Source organism: Rhinolophus hipposideros (assembly GCF_964194185.1).
Source record: "Rhinolophus hipposideros genome assembly, chromosome: 18".
Lineage (NCBI taxonomy): Eukaryota > Metazoa > Chordata > Mammalia > Chiroptera > Rhinolophidae > Rhinolophus > Rhinolophus hipposideros.
In genome coordinates, this window is record NC_138064.1 from 16,357,190 (window position 1) to 16,375,531 (window position 18,342).

The following is an 18,342-nucleotide window of genomic DNA, read 5'->3' on the forward strand; positions in this document are numbered from 1 at the left end:
ATACAATGCCCACTGGAATCCCAGCATATTTCTTTGTAGAAACTGACGAGCTGATTCTAAAAATTCATATGGAATTACAAGGGACCCAGAATAGCCAAACAATCCTGAAAGTGACCAAAGTAGGATGACTGACACTTCCCGATTGCAAAACTTAACTACAAAGCTACAATAACCAAAACAGTACGGTACTGGCATGAAGACAGGTGTACATCCTAATGGAAGAGAGTCCAGAAATAAATCCTCACATATATAGCCAAATAATTTTTGACAAGGCTGCCAAAATGATTCAACGGGGAGAGGATGGTTTTTCTACAACACATGGTGCTGGAAAACTGGATATTCACATGCAAAACAATGAAGTAGGATCCTTACCTAACATTATATACAAAAATCAAAATGGATCAAAGACCGAAATGCAGAACTAAAACCATACAACTCTTAGGAAAGAACATAGGGCAAAATCTTCACAGCACTGGATTTGGCAGATTTCTAGGAAATGACACTACAGGCAAAGGCAACAAAAGAAAAAATAGGTAAATTGGACTTCATGAAAATTTAAAAACTTTGTGCACCAAAAGACAGTATCAAGAGTAAAAAGACAACCACCAGAATGGGAGAAATATTTGCAAATTATATGAGGTCAGACAAGTAAGTTGGTGAACTTGTTGCAACGATGCTGCTAACCTTTTCTGAGATCAGAGGGATTATTCATTATGAATTTGTACCAACTAGACAAACAGTTAACCAAGTTCACTATTTGGAAGTGCTGAAAAGGCTGCATGAAAATGTTAGACGACCTGAACTTTCCACCAACTATTCATGGCTGTTGCATCATGACAATGCACCAGCTCACACGGCACTGTCTGTGAGGGAGTTTTTAGCTAGTAAACAAGTAACGGTATTGGAACACCCCCCCCCACTCACCTGATCTGGTCCCCAATGACTTCTTTCTTTACCCAAAGATAAAGGAAATATTGAAAGGAAGACATTTTGATGACATTCAGGACATCAAGGGTAAGATGACGACAGCTCTGATGGCCATTCCAGAAAAAAAGTTCCAAAATTGCTTTGAAGGGTGGACTAGGCACTGGCATCAGTGTATAGCTTCCCAAGGGGAGTACTTTGAACATGACCATAGTGATATTCAGCAATGAGGGTTGTAGCACTTTTTCTAGGATGAGTTTGCAAACTTAATTGTCAGACCTCATATATCTGATAAGGGAGTAACATCCAGAATACATAGAGGTCTCCTAACATTCAACAAGAACAAAAACCCTGATTCAAAATGTAAAGGCCTTGAATAGACATTTCTCCAAAGATATAGAAATGGCCAATAAGCACATGAAAAAGTACCAGTGAACCAGAAGATACGTCAATAGAAACCTCCCATACTAAAAATCAAAGAGAAAAAGGAATGAAACATGGAACAGAATACCTAAGGAATAAGGGACAATTACAAAGATGTAACATATCATAAAGGGAATACACAAGAATGAGAAAAGGGAACAGAAGAAATATTTGCGATACATTTGTTACAATTAATGAGCTAATATTGATACAGTTATTAAGTCTATAGCTTACATTAGGGCCCACACTATGTGTTTGTTATATAGTTCCATGGATTTTGACAGATGCATAATGTCATTTACCTACCTTTACAGTATCATACAGAATAGTTTTTCACTGCCCTAAAAATGCCCTGTGCTCAACCTATTCACCCCTCCTTTGACCTTTCCCAAATCCTGGCAACTACTTTTTTTTCCTGTACTCTCCTCAATTTTTCCTTTTTCTAGAGTGTCAATAGTTGGAATCATACATTATGCAGCCTTTTTAGACTGGCTTCTTTCCCTTAGCAATAAGCATTTAAGGTTCCTCCATGTCTTTTCATGGCTTGGTAGCTCATTTCTTCTTTATCACTGAGTGATAATATTCCATTATCTGGACGCACCACACTTTGTTTATCCACACATCTACTGAAGGACATCTTGGTTACTTCTAAGTTTTCACAATTATGAATAAAGCTGTCATAAACATTCATGTGTAGGATTCTGTGTGGCCACACGAGTAATTTATCAACTCGGGTAAATACCAAGGACAGTATGGATTGTATGGTAGTGACACTATGTTTAGCTTTGTAAAAAACTGCCAGACTGTCTTCCAAAGGAGTTGTACCATTTTTCATTGATACTGGCAACAAATGAGCAGCTTCTTTTAGGATATATGTTTTGCAAATATTTTCTCCAGGCTATAGCTTGCCTTTTCATTTTCGTAATGGTGTCTTTTGAAGAGGAAAAGTTTTTAATTTGGATAAAATTCTAGTCAAATTTTTCATTCAGCTTCATGCTTTTTATATCTTACCTAAAAGGTTTTTCCCTAACCCAGCGTCAGAGTTTTTCCTTATGTGTTCTTTTAGAAGTTTTACCTCTTACAATTTATATCTATAATCTATTTTGAGCTAATTTTTGCATACAGTATGAGGAAAAAGATGATGTTTTAGGGTTTTTTTGCATATAAATATTCAGTTATTCTAGCAACACTTATTGAAAAGACTAGCTAGCATTTCTTCATTTAATTACTATGGCACTATTAATAAAAATCAACTGGCCATATACATGTTGGTCTCTTTCTGGACTTTACTCTGTGCCATTGCTCTATCTGCCAATATTACATTCTCTTCATTATTGGGGTCATTGTAATCCTTGAAATCAGGGGGTGGAAGACATCAATTTTGTTCTTTTTCAAAACTGTGGAGGCTAGTCTAGGTCCCGAAATTCTGACAGGTGTCATACTGAATCTACAGTTCAGTTTGTGGAGAATAAGCATGTTTAAGAGTATTGAGCCTTCCAATCCCTTAATTTATGTATGTTCGTATGTACAGACATACCTCGTTTTATTGCATTGGCTTTATTGCACTTCACAGATATTACATTTTTTACAAATTGAAGGGTTGTGGCAACCCTGTGTCAAGCAAGTCCACCAGTACCATTTTTCCAACAGCATTTGCTCACTTTGTGTCTTTGTGTCACATTTTGGTAATTCTCACAACATTTCAAACTTCATTATTACTAAATTTGTTATGGTGATCTCTGAGCAGTTATCTTTGATGTTACTACTATAATTGTTTTGGGGGCACCACAAACCTCACCAGGAAACCTAAGATGGTGACCCTAATTGACAAATGTGTGTGTTCTGACTGCTCCACCAACCAGCAGTTCCCCCATCTCCTTCTCTTTGGGCCTCTCTACTCCCTGAGACACAATAATACTGAAATTAGGCCAATTAATAATTCTACAATGTTCTCTAAGTGTTCAAGTGAAAGGAAGAGTCACACTTCACTCACTTCAAATCAAAGGTTAGAAATGATTACACTTAGCGAGGAAGGCACTAAAGCTTAGGCCGAGACAGGCTGGAAATTAGGCCTGTTGTGCCAAACGGTTAGCCAAGTTGTGGATGCAAACAAACAAACAAAAAGCTCTTAAAGGAAACTAGGAGTGCTACTCCAGTAAACACTCAAATGATAAGAAAGTGAAATAGCCCTACTGCTGACAGGGAGAAAGGTTTAGTGGTCTGGATATAGAAGATCAAACCAGCCACAACATTCCTTTCAGCCAAAGACTATTTCAGAGCAAGGCCCTAACTCTCTTCAATTCTATGAAGGCTGAGAGAAGTGAGGAAGCTGCAGAGAAAAGTTTGAAGCTGGCAGAGGTTAGGTCATTAGGTTTTAGAAAAGAAGCCGTCTCCATAACATGAAGTGCAAAGTGAGTCAGCAGTGCTGATGTAAAAGCTGCAGCAAGTTATCCAGATCTAGTTAAGAGTACTAATGAAGGTGGCTAAACTAAACAACAGATTACACTGCACAACTGATTTTGAATGTAGATAAAACAGCCTTATATTGGAAGCCATCTAGGACTTTCATAGCTAGAGAGGAAAAGTTAACGCCTGGCTTCAAAGCTTCAAGGGACAGGCTGACTCTCTTGCTAGGAGCTAATGCAGCTGGTGACTTTAAGTTGAAGCCAATGCTTATATACAGTCTGAAAATCCTATGGCCCTTAAGAACTATGCTAGACTTACTGGGTCTGTGCTCTGTAAGTGGAACAACAAAGCCTGGATGACAGCACATTTGTTTACAACATGGTTTACTGAATATTTTAAGCCCACTGTTGAGATTTGGTTAGTAAAAAAGATTCCTTTTAAATAATTACTGCTCATTGACAATGCACATGAGCTCTGACGGAGACGTACAATGAGGTTAATGTGGTTTTCATACTTGCCAACACCATATCTATGCTGCAGTCCATGGATCAAAGAGTAATTTTTACTTTCAAGTCTTATTATTTAAGAAATGCATTCCAAAAGGATATAGCTACCATAGACAGTGATTCCTCTAATGGAACTGGGCAAAGAAAATTGTAAACCTTCTGGAAGAGATCATCATTCTAGATGCCATTAAGAATATTTGTGATTCATGTTGTCGCAAATGGCACTATTTCATCTTTTCTTATGGCAGAAGAGGATCTTGAGATTATTATGCTAAGCAAAATAAAGCAAACAGAAAAAGTGGAGAACCATATGATTTCACTGATATGTGGGATATAAAACTGAAAACAACAAAGAAACTAGACAAACAAATAAAGAAACAAAAACTCATGGACACAGAAAATAGTTTAGTGGTTACCAGAGCCAAGGATGCGGGGGATGTGGATGAACGGGATCAAATGTATGGTGATGGAAGGAGAACTGACTCTGGGTGGTGAGCACACAATGGGATACATAGATGATGTATTGCAGAATTGTACACCTGAAACCTATGCAACTTTACTAACCACTGTCACCCCCAATAAACTTCAAGAAAAAAAAAAGGAAAAGAATATTTGTGATTTATGGGAAGAGGTCAAAATATCAACATTAAGAGAAGTTTGAAAGAACTGGATTCCAGTTCTCATGGATGACTCTGAGGGGTTCAAGACTTTTGTGGAGGAAGTAACTACAGATGTGATGAAAATATCAAGAGAACTAGAATTAGAAGTGGGGCCTGAAAATGTGACTGAATTGCTATAGTCTCATGATAAACTTTAATGAATGAGGAACTGCTTCTTAAAGATGCACAAAGAAAGTGGTTTCTTAGGATGCAGTCTACCTCTGATGAGGGTGCTGTGAAGACTGTTGAAACGACAACAAAGGATTCAGAATAGTATATAAGCTTGGTTGACATGGCAGCAGCAGGGTTTGAGGACTCACTCCAATTTTGAAAGAAGTTCTACTGTGGGGAAATGCTATCAAAGAGCATCGCCTGCTACAGAGAAACTGTTCACTAAAGGAAAAGTCAATCGAAGTAGCAAACTTCACTGTTGTCTCCTTTTAAAAAATTGTCACAGCCACCCCAACTTTCAGCAACCACCACCTTGATCAATCAGCAGACACCAACACTACGGCTAGACCCTCCACCAGCAAAGAGTTTGACTTGCTGAAGGCTCACATTATGGTTAGCAATTTTTTTTTTAGCAATAAAGTATATTTAAATTCAAGTTAAGTTCATTGCTTTTTAGATACAATGCTACTGCACACTTAATAGACGACAGTATGGTATAAACATAACTTTTCTATGCACTGGAAACCAAAAAATTTGCATGACTTGTTCTAGTGCAGTATTTGTTTTATTGCTGTGGTCTGGAACAGAATCTGCAATATCCCTGAGGTATACCTGTGTCATGTATTTTAAAGACCTCTGTAAACTAATAAGCACATTTTAAGATGCCTTATATGATAATATCTAGTTTCTAAACCTACAGATCAAAAGCTATACATTAAATGAATATGGCGACAGAGGTGTAATAGATACATTCACAATAAACTGACAACTAACAACTTAACATGAAGGGAAGAGTCAAAAACTATTTTTAAAGTATCAACAAGAGCTCAGGGTGAGCCATTTAATAAAGGCTGAAACAGCCTCTATGAATTTCAACAGACCCTGAAGCTATTACTTTTTCTCAACACAATACAGTGAATGATATTTATGAGAAAAAGCTTGAATCTGAAAGTAAATCATATCCTAGATAGTATGATTAAAGGAAAAGACTATATAATAAACTTTGGATAGAGTGAAATCAAAAATTATAAAGATATCGGGGGTGGAGAGGTGGGGTAGTACTAGACTTATCAGAGGGAATCACTTCGTAAGTTATATAAATGTCTAACCACTATGCTGTACACCTGAAATTAATAGAACATTGAATGTCAGGTGTAACTGACATATTTTTTTAAATTGTTTTTAATTACAAAAATAAAAATTTCAGTTGGGTTATCTGCAAGTGGATTAGTTCTATGTAGGAGCCGAAGCCTTTATACCATGTGATCTTTTTTTTTCTCCTTCACCTTCCCCCACTCCTCCTTTAATCTTGACCAGATCCTGTATCATGTGATCGCTGAATGATTAAGTTTGTGAATAAAATGAAGAATCTGCATTATTAATTCATTCTTACCAACGGGAAACTTTGTAAAAGGTATGATTTTTCAGCAGTCTTAAAGAAAACAAGTAATAGACTATGGCTAAAAAACGATCATGGGAGAGGGTGAAATCAACACTCTGGAACAGACAAAATGGCTCTGTGAAGAAAAGGTCAGAGAGCGCATGGGGCATAGGTTTTTCAAAGCAAGAATCATTTGCGGGAATGTTAAAGAATGGGACAGGAGGGTTGTGAAGTAGTTAATACACTAAGCTTTAGTGATGCTTTTAAAAATTATTGCAGGGCATAGTATAAGTGAAATAAAACTGGACCAAAAGCAGTTATATTTATGGATGAGCTAAGATTACTAAAGAGCTGATTATGGAAATAGACTTAAAATATCAGGGTTATCTAAGAGAAAACAAGATTTCAGGAAGTATTAGACATAGGAAGTCAAGAACTAAAATGAAAAACAGGTACATGGTATAACAAAATCAGTACCTTGCTGTTGAAAATTGAGATACGACCAGGATCTTTTTCACAGGTCCTGTTGTAACATAACTGTTTGGTTATGATTCCCCTAAAACTTTAAATGTGTTAGGTTAAAACTAAGAGTCATTTCATCCTTTATTTAAAATCAGCATAGAAAAGGCAAAAATGGTCTAACTTTGGTGTACAGTAAGATTTCATTATGTTGTGTTATTATTTGCTAACTAAGCATAAGGCAATCAACCAGGTTCTAAAACAGTAAGATCTGAAAAGACCTCTGCAAAAACAATTTTAAAAATAACTTGGTAATCTTATGAATAAACCAGTATACCTTAGCAAGTGATTTTACAATAGGATTCTCCATAATCCCCTTGAGGAAAATTAGGTCTATTTCTTCTGCTCCTGTAGATGAGGGCAGCTCCGTAAGGTTATCCAACACTTGCTGCATTGCTGCTGTGATAAAAGCAATAAAAGAAAAAAAACAACAACCTTAAATTCCAAGGCATTCATTGTGAAATACGATTCGAATTCAAATAAAAAGGCATTAACAACATTCTTGAAAAATCATATTTTAAAAAACTGAATTGTTAAATAGTGTACGATTCAAATTTACTTCCCATGAATTGGTAGCAGGACAGGTTTTTTATATGCCATTTGGGCTTTATCAGACTACCTTATACTTACTTACAAACTTACATTTGCTTTGCATTTTTCAAATTAAAGAACTTTACTCAAGAAGAAATTTGAAATTTTAACAGATCTATAAAAAGTAAAGAGATTGGATTAGTAACCAGGAAAACCTCCCACAAACCCAGAATCAGATGGTTTCACTGGTGAATTCTATTAAACATTAAAGAATTAAAACCAATACTTCACAAAGTATTGGAAACACCTCCCAACTATTCTATGAGATCCTAATACCAAATGCAGACAAAGACATCAGAAAAAATTACAGCCAATATCCTTTATAAATGAAGATGCAAAAATCTTTAGTAAAAAACTAGCAAACTGAATCCAGCAACATATGAAAAGAATTGTACACAATGACAAAGTACAATTTATCCCAGGGTTCATCAACATATGAAAATCTGTCAATGTAATACACTGTATTAATAGTACAAAAACAACAAAAAAAACCACACAATATCTCAAAAGGCACAAAGAAAGCATTTGACAAAATCCATTATCCTTTCATGATAAAAAGCATTCATTCAACAAACTAGGTACAGAAGGGAAATTTCCTCAACTTGATGAAGGGCTTCTATGAAAAAATTCCATAGCTGACATCACACTTAATGGTGAAAGACTGAATGCTTTCCAGAAGATCAGGAACAAGGCAAGGACGTGTACTTGCGCCACTTCTACTCAACACCGTACTGGAGGGTCTACGTAAACAAGGCAGTTAGGCAAGAAAAAGAAAAGGCAATGAACAACCTGAAAATGAAATTAAGAAAATAATTCCTCTTACAACAGCATCAAAAACATTAAATTAGAAATAATGTCACAAAAGAAATGCAAGATTTGTACACTGAAACTATAAAACATCATTGAAAGAAGACTTACATAAATAGGAAGATATCCCTTATTCATGGTGATATTCACCAAATTGATCCACAGATTTAATGCAATCCCTATTTAAATCTTAGCTGTCCTCCTCCTTTTTGCAGAAATTTTTAAAAAAATTTCTTGGAATGACAATTGTTAGTAAAGTTACATAGATTTCAGGTGTACAATTCTGTATTACATCATCTATAAATCCTATTATGTTCACCACCCAGAGTCAGTTCTCCTTCCATCACCATATATTTGATCCCCCTTACCCTCATCTCCCTCCCCCCACCCCTCTTACCCTCTGGTAACCACTAAACTATTGTCTGTGTCTATGAGTTTTTGTTTCTCATTTGTTTGTCTTGTTCTTTTGTTGTTTTTGGTTTATATACCACATACCAGTGAAATCATATGGTTCTCTGCTTTTTCTGTCTGACTTATTTCACTTAGCATTATACTCTCAAGATCCATCCATGTTGTCACAAATGTTCTGATATCATCTTTTCTTACCACCGAATAGTATTCCATTGTGTATATATACCACAACTTCTTTATCCATTCATCTATCGAAGGACATTTTGGTTGGTTCCAGGTCTTGGCCACCATAAACAAAGCTGCAATGAACATTGGAGCAAACGTGTCTTTATGGATACATGTTTTCAGATTTTTTGGGTAGATACCCAGGAGAGGGATTGCTGAGTCATATGGTTAAGTCTATTCGTAATTTTTTGAGGAACCTCCACACTGCCTTCCATAACAACTGCACCAGTCTGCATTCTCACCAACAGTGTATGAGGGTTCCTTTTTCTCCACAGCCTCTCCAACACTTGTTACTATTTGTCTTGTTGATGATAGCCATTCTGACTGGGGTGAGGTGGTATCTCATTGTGGTTTTTATTTGCCTTTCTCTGATGATTAGTGATGTTGAGCATTTTTTCATGTGTGTATTTGCCATTTGTATGTCCTCTTTGGAGAAATGTCTCTTCAGGTCCTCTGCCCATTTTTCAATTGGGTTGTTTGTTTTTTTGTTGTTGAGTTTCATGAGCTCCTTGTATATTTTGGATATTAGACCCTTATCGAAGGCACTCTTTGCAAAAATCTTTTCCCATTCAGTTGGTTGCCTCTTCATTTTGTCAATGGTTTCTTTTGCTGTGCAGAAGCTTTTAAGTTTCATATAGTCCCATTCATTTATTTTAGCTTTTACTTCCCTTGCCTTTGGAGTCAAATTCATAAAATGCTCTTTGAACCCAAGGTCCATAAGTTTAGTACCTATGTTTTCTTCTATGCAGTTTATTGTGTCAGGTCATATGCTTAAATCTTTGATCCATTTTGAATTAATTTTGTTACATGGTGACAGATAGCAGTCCAGTTTCATTCTTTTGCACATGGCTATCCAATTCTCCCAGCACCATTTATTGAAGAGGCTGTCTTTTCTCCATTGTATGTTTTTAGCTTCTTTGTCAAAAAATTATCTGTCCATATTTATGTGGTTTTATTTCTGGGTTCTCAATTCTATTCCATTGGTCTATGTGTCTGTTTTTCTGCCAATACCATGCTGTTTTGATTATTGTAGCCCTGTAGTGGCAATTTTTGTAAAATCAATAGTTAGTGCTTTTCATATGGGACTCTTACAAGTTATTTTCCAAACGTTCCAACAAACTTTTCAGTTCTATCGGTAATTTTTCCAAATGCTCAAATAATTTTCTAACACTCTATTAGATCTATTCCCTGACTTCTACCACTCAACTCTCTCCCCAAGTAATCTTTTCCTGTATGTTAAATCTAGGTAAGTTCATCATCATCTAGGTCTCCTACTCAGTATATGTAAAAGAGTGACAATTCTGGAAGTTTAGAGGTGAACAGGACAAAAATGTCCCCTTAAAACAAGAAGGTAAAGCAGTATTGGGAAGATGAAGAAAGACGAAAGAAGGAAGACACAAGGAAATAAAGAATACAAACAAAGGCACCTTCATAATTTTGCTTGAGGTCCAATATGTACCTTTAAGTAGGTAGGAAACAATACAATCAATAATCTAGAAGTATTTTCACCCTGTGGCTATAAATTTTCTTAGCTCTACTTCTCATAATTACTTTTTTCTTTCCTTTGACATTCTGTATTTGCCTTTATTTTTATTTTTAACTTTTATTATGGAAATTTTAAAATATATACAATAGGAGACAAATAATATAATGAACCCAATATTATCAGCTCCAACAATTAGCAATTTATGGCAATCTTATTACATACCCCTATATAATTCTTAGGTAACTTTGAAGCAAATCCCCGATATATTTCAGTGTATATGGCTAAAGGATCAGGACTCTTTTGAAACAACATAACCAAAATACTGTTAGCACACCTAACAAAGTAACAATAGTCCTAAATATCATCAAATATCTACCATGCTTCCCCGAAAACAAGATCCGGTCTTACATTAAGGTTTGCTCCAAAAGACACAGTAGGGCTTACATTCAGGGGATGCCATCCTGAAACATCATTCTAGGGCTTATTTTCCGGTTAGGTCTTATTTTCAGGGAAATACAGTAGTTGGTGTTCAAATTTCCAGTTGTACTAAAGGTTTTTATTTATTTACTTTTTAAAACAAATTAACTTTATTAAGTTACCACTTCAGTCTTTACATTGATTTATTTACAAAAATATCAGTTTGAAATACATTATTGAAAGGGAGTACGCGCAATAAATAGAAAATAGGGATATATGGTGCTGGAGACATATTAACTAACTTATCTTCATCTGTTGCCCATTATTGTAGACATAATTTGATGCACAATCAGCATTATTGAGTACCTGGGAGAGGGTTGCAAACTATAAGAAAAGTAGCTTAAAGCTATGGACCATTCACGCCAAAAAAATATTCATTGTTTATCAGGGAGCTAACCTCACTATAGTATTGATTTATCTACCACTACTCACAAGAACAATTTTAAAATAATAAACGTGCCAGGGAACTTTCATTAACAGTACTTTTAAGTCAAAGTTTTTACTGTAAGTATATGATGATTACTCAAATATCCTAACCCATGAGGCAGATCCTGTGACAATAAATTATAAATAGTCTGAATTTAATAACTTAAACATGATATGGTTAAAATAATACATACTAGGTATCTCAACTAACTAAAAGGTTTAAATTTAGTTTTAGTTTCTGCTCAAAAGAGTGGTGCCAGTATTCTAGTAATAGTAATCACATACTATTATTGTAAATATTCTATTATACACATTACTTTGAATTATACTTGACTGAATTCTGTGTATCCATGGTTCCATATTCCAAGTGCAAATTTTCAACGGTGCAGATTTAAAATCAAAGCTGGGTTGAACAAATGCTTTCTGACTTCTGAAAGCAAACGACAAAGGCACATTTTAAAAGTGAATAAACTGAAGTTACAAGTAGGCAACCAGTCCCAGTTCTTTTTTCCCTTTACGTTTGATGAACTTGATGAAGCATTAATTCCTGAGGTATATGTTTCTGGACCATACATACAGCTTACATACTCTTCTTTCAAAGGCAGCTACCAGCTGCTTTACAACTTCATCAAAAAATAATGTGGCAAGCTGAGAGTGCAGAAGTGACTGAAATTCAAAAGAAATCGAAAAATACAAGGTACGAGTTCTTGGGTAACCAGGAAGATTTGGGCTAAAATGCCAAACAGTCTCCAAGTGATTGAAAAGCTTCCCATGGATACAGAGTGCCTTTCCAATGTGGTCTCGCCATGGTTACTACAGATGAATAGCGCTGCACTATAGAGTGGAAACCCAACTTCTAATCGTATTTTGCAGTATCCAGATCTCTCTGACACTATATCTGATTGTTTGGACCAAGGAACAAAATGCTTGTACTCCTCCATTCCACACAGAACAGCAGACATTTCCTGCCGAGAGCATCCTACAATTCTCCTCTCTGAATATTTTCTTTTGTTAATGGTGCAGCAATTTTGAAGAAAGTTCTTGCATATATCTCCTTAGGCAAAACTGAGGTATGTAGTGGAAGAGTCGGGCTCATCCGTATACCACGATGGGAAGCCAAATGTCTCATGTTCCACGAAGGCCCCTGAACCGAAATGGGGGCTCCAGCTGCTGCCGCCAACTCAGGACGACATCCCGAGTCCAAGACCACATTTCTCAGGGCCCTCTGACCAACCCAAGCTGCCATGAACATCTCCTGTATTAAAAGATGTATCTTCTACATTGGTGCTTAAGGTGCTTAAATTTTTATAATTGCGCTGAATTAATTAAATGGGAAGAAAAGTGGTGGAGATTGTGAAATATACCCTTGGTTATCCTGAAGATCTTCGTAAGTTGTTTGAGTCTTTATTATATGAAATTTAATTAAAAACTGTCAATATCAGTTTTTAAAAATTGTCAATATTCCATGTCCTGGAAAGGCAATCTTGAACATTACCAAGTTGCCCAACATTCCTGAACTGGTTTGTACATTTTCAGAGTTCTAATGCAAATACAATAGGCCCCCACATCGCCAGGTCTGGCTGGGTCTCCCCAGTAAGGAAACGGCCGGGGAGCGCCAGGGAACCAGGGCTCACGAGGCGGGCCACGGGATGATGGAAGAAGTTCTGCACAGGACGGGGCGGCCATGACGCCCAGCAGCACCTGGCTGCCCAGGAGGAACGCTGTGCTGCCGAAGGTCAAAAGCGACCTGGTATTTGTGCTACTATGTATCTCTGTGAAGAAGCAAATTATGTGCTTTTCGAATTACGAAATCTTGAAGGAGACCTCGTGACCCTGTGGGACACGTGCCCTCAGAGACTTGAAAGAGGAGGCGGATTCTCGGCGACTATTCAGGCTTCAGCGTGTCCAGTATGAACCCTGGCTCCTCCTGCAGGATGAGGCAAGCCTGCGCCAGCCGGAAAGCCGGGAAAGCGGAACTGCTACAACCATGTGCACAAGGAAGAGCTCCGGATGCCGGCCCTGCCTCTGAGATCCCGTTTCGAGCTGAAGGCTGGCACCCCGTCCCTAACGGGCAAGCACTTGTGCCCCCGCCCGCTGGGTCTCCCAGCCACCAGACCGCCTGCAAGGGTGTGTGGCAGGAGCTCACTCACACCGGGCTGCACGGCTCACACAGCCCGCTGTGCAACACGCGCCCGGGGCCCGAGGGCACGTGTGCTACCAGGAGGCGCTGAGGGACCGGCCACTGTGGTCCACGCACAAGGGGGCGGCCTCCGCCACAGTACCAGTCAGTGGCCAGAGACTAAGCCAGTGTCCTGATGTCTCCCCAGCAACCTTCAGGTAACATACCTCCCCTCCAGTCAGAAGAGCAAACCTTCCCAGCACTTGGAACTGAGGAGCTTTAGGACAACTGCTGACGCGGGGGTGGGGGGGGGGGCGAGCTGTGACGAGCTGCAGGGCTCTCGCTGAGCACTGAGCCACAGGACGGCATGTGCTTGCCGTGCAGCCCCGGGGCGTCCCGCTACTTACGCCCCACAGGACCAGCCGAAGCCCCTCTGAGTCCAGAGCTCTGAGAGCTCACACTACAGTCTCATCCCCTGCCCTTTCTTAGGGACAGTTCCAAATAAAGTCTGCTAACCTGGCCTGCTCCCGGCTACTTAATCCCGAAGGTGCGAGCTGGGGTGAAGAGACTTGGTGTCTTCCATATCTTCTCCTTTGTACGTAGCTGAATGGGAATTGTTTGGGTTTGGGGCCTCGCAGCGCTGACTGGTGGGGAGGACACAGGAACTGGTGGGAAGGCTGGGGGAGGCGGTGGGTGTACGCGCAACCCCTTACCCTGCTGTCCCTGTTAAACTAGGATGTTAACACATGAACACAATTTCCCTGCCATGCAAGGATCTGTCCTAACACTTTCATTCCTCACTCTGTTGTGAATAAAATGATAATGTTCTGACACCTGGCATAATCCCATCCCCCCTCTTTTATTGGGATGCAGTGGGACAGTATGAAAGAAGAGGTCCCCCAACAAGTTGATCCACTGGTCTGACTTTATAAATTAGTTATCTAATAACATAAACTATTAAAAAATACAATTCTTTTTAACCAAATTATCCTAAACATGTGAAAAAACAAAATATATAAGACATGAGAGAGAATTAACCACATAAAATATTAAAACATAATTTAAATCTACAATAATTACTCAGACATGGAGAACCACAAGGCAACTCCAGTGTATGTAAAAGCTTAATATATGAAATAGGAAGCTCTCTGCAGTGAGAACTTTGCAAAGTTGGGTAGGAGCCAGAGAAGCAGGGAAGTGTCCTGATTTACTCTGAGATTCTGGGAAGAAAGGAAAGTCCCCAAACTCAGAAGGTAAATTTTTAGAAAGGTCCACTCCCCCGTCATAATCACTAGAGAATGGACCCTTTAATTACAAGCCAGATTCAATGATATATAAATTGGATTCTTATTTGAGCTAGAGAAAAACTAATATATTTAATCTAGATACTTCAGTTACAAATATGAACAAATCAAGAAATCACAAAACACTTGTAAAAGCATTAACCGCCAAAGAAACAGAATTACTTTGGGGTCAGGTGGGGGAAGAAAAAAAGGAGCAAAAGAGATTTTTTAAAAAAGGATTAAATTATAATGTGCAGGAAGATCAAACTGAAGAATTCTCCCACTAGAAAAGAGTAATGAGGAAAACTGCTGTGGGTCATGAAAAAATAAAATTTACACGGTAAAATTTGCATGGTAACAGGAAATTGAGAAATTGGAAAAAAAAAAACAGAATAAAAGAGAAAGCAGAAATCAATCAAAAAAAATCATAGATTTGATCATTAAGCTAGCTTTTTCAAAAGACCAATAAAAGACAAATACTTGGCAAGTCTGATTAAGAAAAGAGAAGACACAAGTAACATTAGGAATGCAATGAGAAAATAACTGCAGGCATAAAGATTTAAAAAGGGAATACAATGAACAACTTTATTTTAAAATCCAGACAAATAGATATTTTCTCAGAAAATGTCAATTACTAAAGTTTAGGAGAAAGAGGTAAAAATGGAAATAGTTCATAATAGAAGAAATTGAAAAGGTTTTCAAAGATATACCCTTTTATAAAGACATTAGTCCTGAACAAATTTAAGAATATATTCTATCAAGCCTTCAAGAAAGATAATTCATGTTTTTAAAATAAAACAGAAAAGACCAAAAGACATCTATGTGGATTTCAAATTTTAATTTAAAAAGAAAATTATATACTAAACTCACTTATGAGCATATATGCAAATATCTTAAACATACCAGCAAACTGAATTTAACAATGTCTTTAAAAATAACAAATAGCCAAGTACAGTTTATCCTAGTAATGTAAAGATGGTTTAACATTAAGAAATATATAATGTAATTTTATATATTTTCACAGTATAAGAACTAACCCCACAATCGTCTTGATGCTTCAAATAAACCAAATAAAATTCAAACCCAATCGAAGGGGAAAATCTTACCATAGTAAGAATAGAAGGAAATCAGTCATTTTATACCAGAATCTATAAGAAGTATCATAATTAATGGAGAATGTTAGAAGCTTTACCATAAAGTCAGGGACAAGAAAAGAATGCCCACAGGGATCACTACTTTTCAAACCTATGTTGACAGTTTTAACCACTTAGTAGTAAGACCTGACATTTTTAAAAACTATAGATAACTATCTACTTAGAAAAGTCTCAGTTGAAAATTATTAAAGTTACAAGAATTTGGTTAAGTGACTAGATATACGAGCAATATAGAAAAATCAAAAGTTTTCCTAAATAAGGGTAATATTACCAATTAGAAAACATCATTGGGAAAGAAGAGATCCCATTCACAACAGCAACAAAATCTACAAACAAGGAATAAGGCTAAAATAAAAATGTTCAGATATGAGAAAATTTATTAAATATACCAAAGGATATTAAAAAAAAAATAAATGAAGAGATCATGTTGCAGTAAGACAATTTAACACTATAAAAATGTCAATTATCTCCAAATCATTCTTTTAAAAAAAATGGAATAAATCCTAATAGAAATCGCAACCGGATTTTTTTGGTAAAGTTATTCTAAAATTATGTAAAACAAAAAATATATAAAACTAGCCAATATATTTAGAAAAAAGCATAAATATAAAGGGGATACCTGTACTATCACGAATAAAACACTATCAATTAAAATGGTGCAACATTGGCACAGCAACAGACAAATCTTGAAGCAGTACTGTAGCTAAATAGGATTTAATATATTCTAAAGGTTTCTTTTCCAATCAGTGACGGTAAGGTCCAACTAAATGTGGTAGATTTCCCTTCAGAATCTCTATTAAAACAGCAGCAAAGTATTAATAAAGGTTAAAAACAAAAACAAAAACAAAAACCCTACTACAAGAACAAGGAGAATGGCTAAAGAGAAAAAAATGGACAAAAAAAATATCAAAAATATTCAAAAGTCTGAAATAGGAATAGAAACTAACTTAGAGCATAATCTACTGCAAAGGAAGCAGAAGTTTCTACCTGCTAAAATGTTAGCGGAATCCAACAATTTCCTTCCATCACCACCCTCATGAGTCCTAGCCAAAACCATTTCTCGCCCAGACTCCCACAAAAGCCACACACAAACACATAATTATTAAAATAGAAATTTATGGCCTGGAAGCCTTTTACTACATTGCTAGACTCAACCTACACCCCCTTTTGTACCTTTAGACATACCCGTCTTTCCCCTGTCCTGATGCAGAGTGCTCCGACCACTTCCTACCACATATGCATAACCACCTTTGTGTACTTAATTCGCACACATCCTTCGGGAGCAGAATATTGATGTCTCTGGCTGCCTCAATCAGGATGAAGGCTCCCAATATACTGGTGGTGCCAAAAAAGTGTATACACATGAATTGTATTCATCTGATGTTATTGGTATATATTCAGTATTACAATTTTAACACAGTTTTTTCCTTCCTTAAAATGTGCATATATTTTTGGCACCTTTTATATATTTTCAGAATATTCTATACTTTATAACTCTGACTAGCTTATAATTAAATATTTTGGTAATTATTTAATGTATAATTTCCTTTCTAAATCTAACTCTGATGAGCACAGAAATCATACCTGTCTTGTTCAAACCCATATTCCCACCTAGCCCAAGGTCTGGTACAGACATCACACGTGCTCAACAACACAGTTCCAGTCACAAAAACGTAACATTGTTCGGTTACCAAAATCAAGAATGGTTTGTTTAATTTACTATAGTTTATTTAGATATTGTTATTTGTAAATAAAATATCTCTAATACTTGCAATCAGCAAAATGTGGTATAGTTTACAAAGCAGTAATCTTCAAGTTATCAACTTTCCACAAATTGTACAACAAGCCGAAAAGAAGGAAGTGGTGTCTTTCAATGTTTAACCCACTAAAATGGCAAACTTTTACAGTAATACTTCTTACATATAAATATATTTCTAACTTTCTAGTTCAGTACGGAAGGCAAATTTAATGAGTATTTACCCACCTATATTCTGTTCCAAAAGTCTTATGGAATTGCTTTACAAAAGCATTTCTATCCAGTTTTAGAAACATAAGTAATTAAATAAATTACTCTTAATAAATTAGGACTAGAGCCTATTTTAATATTAAAAATTCTTCTGTGACCACATTTGATACAGCATAGTGAAGCGCCTGGATTCTGCCACTTAGCATTTGGTGGTGTATTCACCCCCATTCCATCCAACAAACTGGATTCCCCATTGAAAATATGATAGGTAAATTAACTTTTCATAAGATGATAAAAATTACTCCTGCTCTTCTATTTTATCATAGATAAAATAACAATTATTTCACTAGAAAAATGCTGTATAATTTACAGAGTATAGGAAATAAGAAACAAAATCTCATTCTGTGT

The 18,342-nt window shown here is 36.6% G+C and overlaps 1 protein-coding gene and 1 pseudogene across 13 annotated transcripts in view; both read right to left on the reverse strand.

Moving 5' to 3' along the window:
• Positions 1–18,342, reverse strand: part of PALS2 (protein associated with LIN7 2, MAGUK p55 family member) — a 98,310-nt gene that overhangs the window by 43,925 nt on the left and 36,043 nt on the right. For 5 of the 12 annotated variants that reach the window (XM_081079517.1, XM_081079523.1, XM_081079520.1 and 2 more), the window contains exon 2: positions 7,267–7,388. In XM_081079517.1, coding sequence (XP_080935643.1) covers positions 7,267–7,383 — 117 coding nt within the window. In that variant the 5' untranslated portion in view covers positions 7,384–7,388. Of the gene's footprint in view, positions 1–7,266; positions 7,389–8,182; positions 8,273–18,342 lie in introns of those variants that run through there. The other 7 variants (XM_081079516.1, XM_081079522.1, XM_081079519.1 and 4 more) reach the window with 3 other exon arrangements.
• Positions 11,927–12,664, reverse strand: LOC308510324 (coenzyme Q-binding protein COQ10 homolog B, mitochondrial-like; annotated as a pseudogene). The gene has a single exon. The product of its transcript is annotated as a coenzyme Q-binding protein COQ10 homolog B, mitochondrial-like (transcript).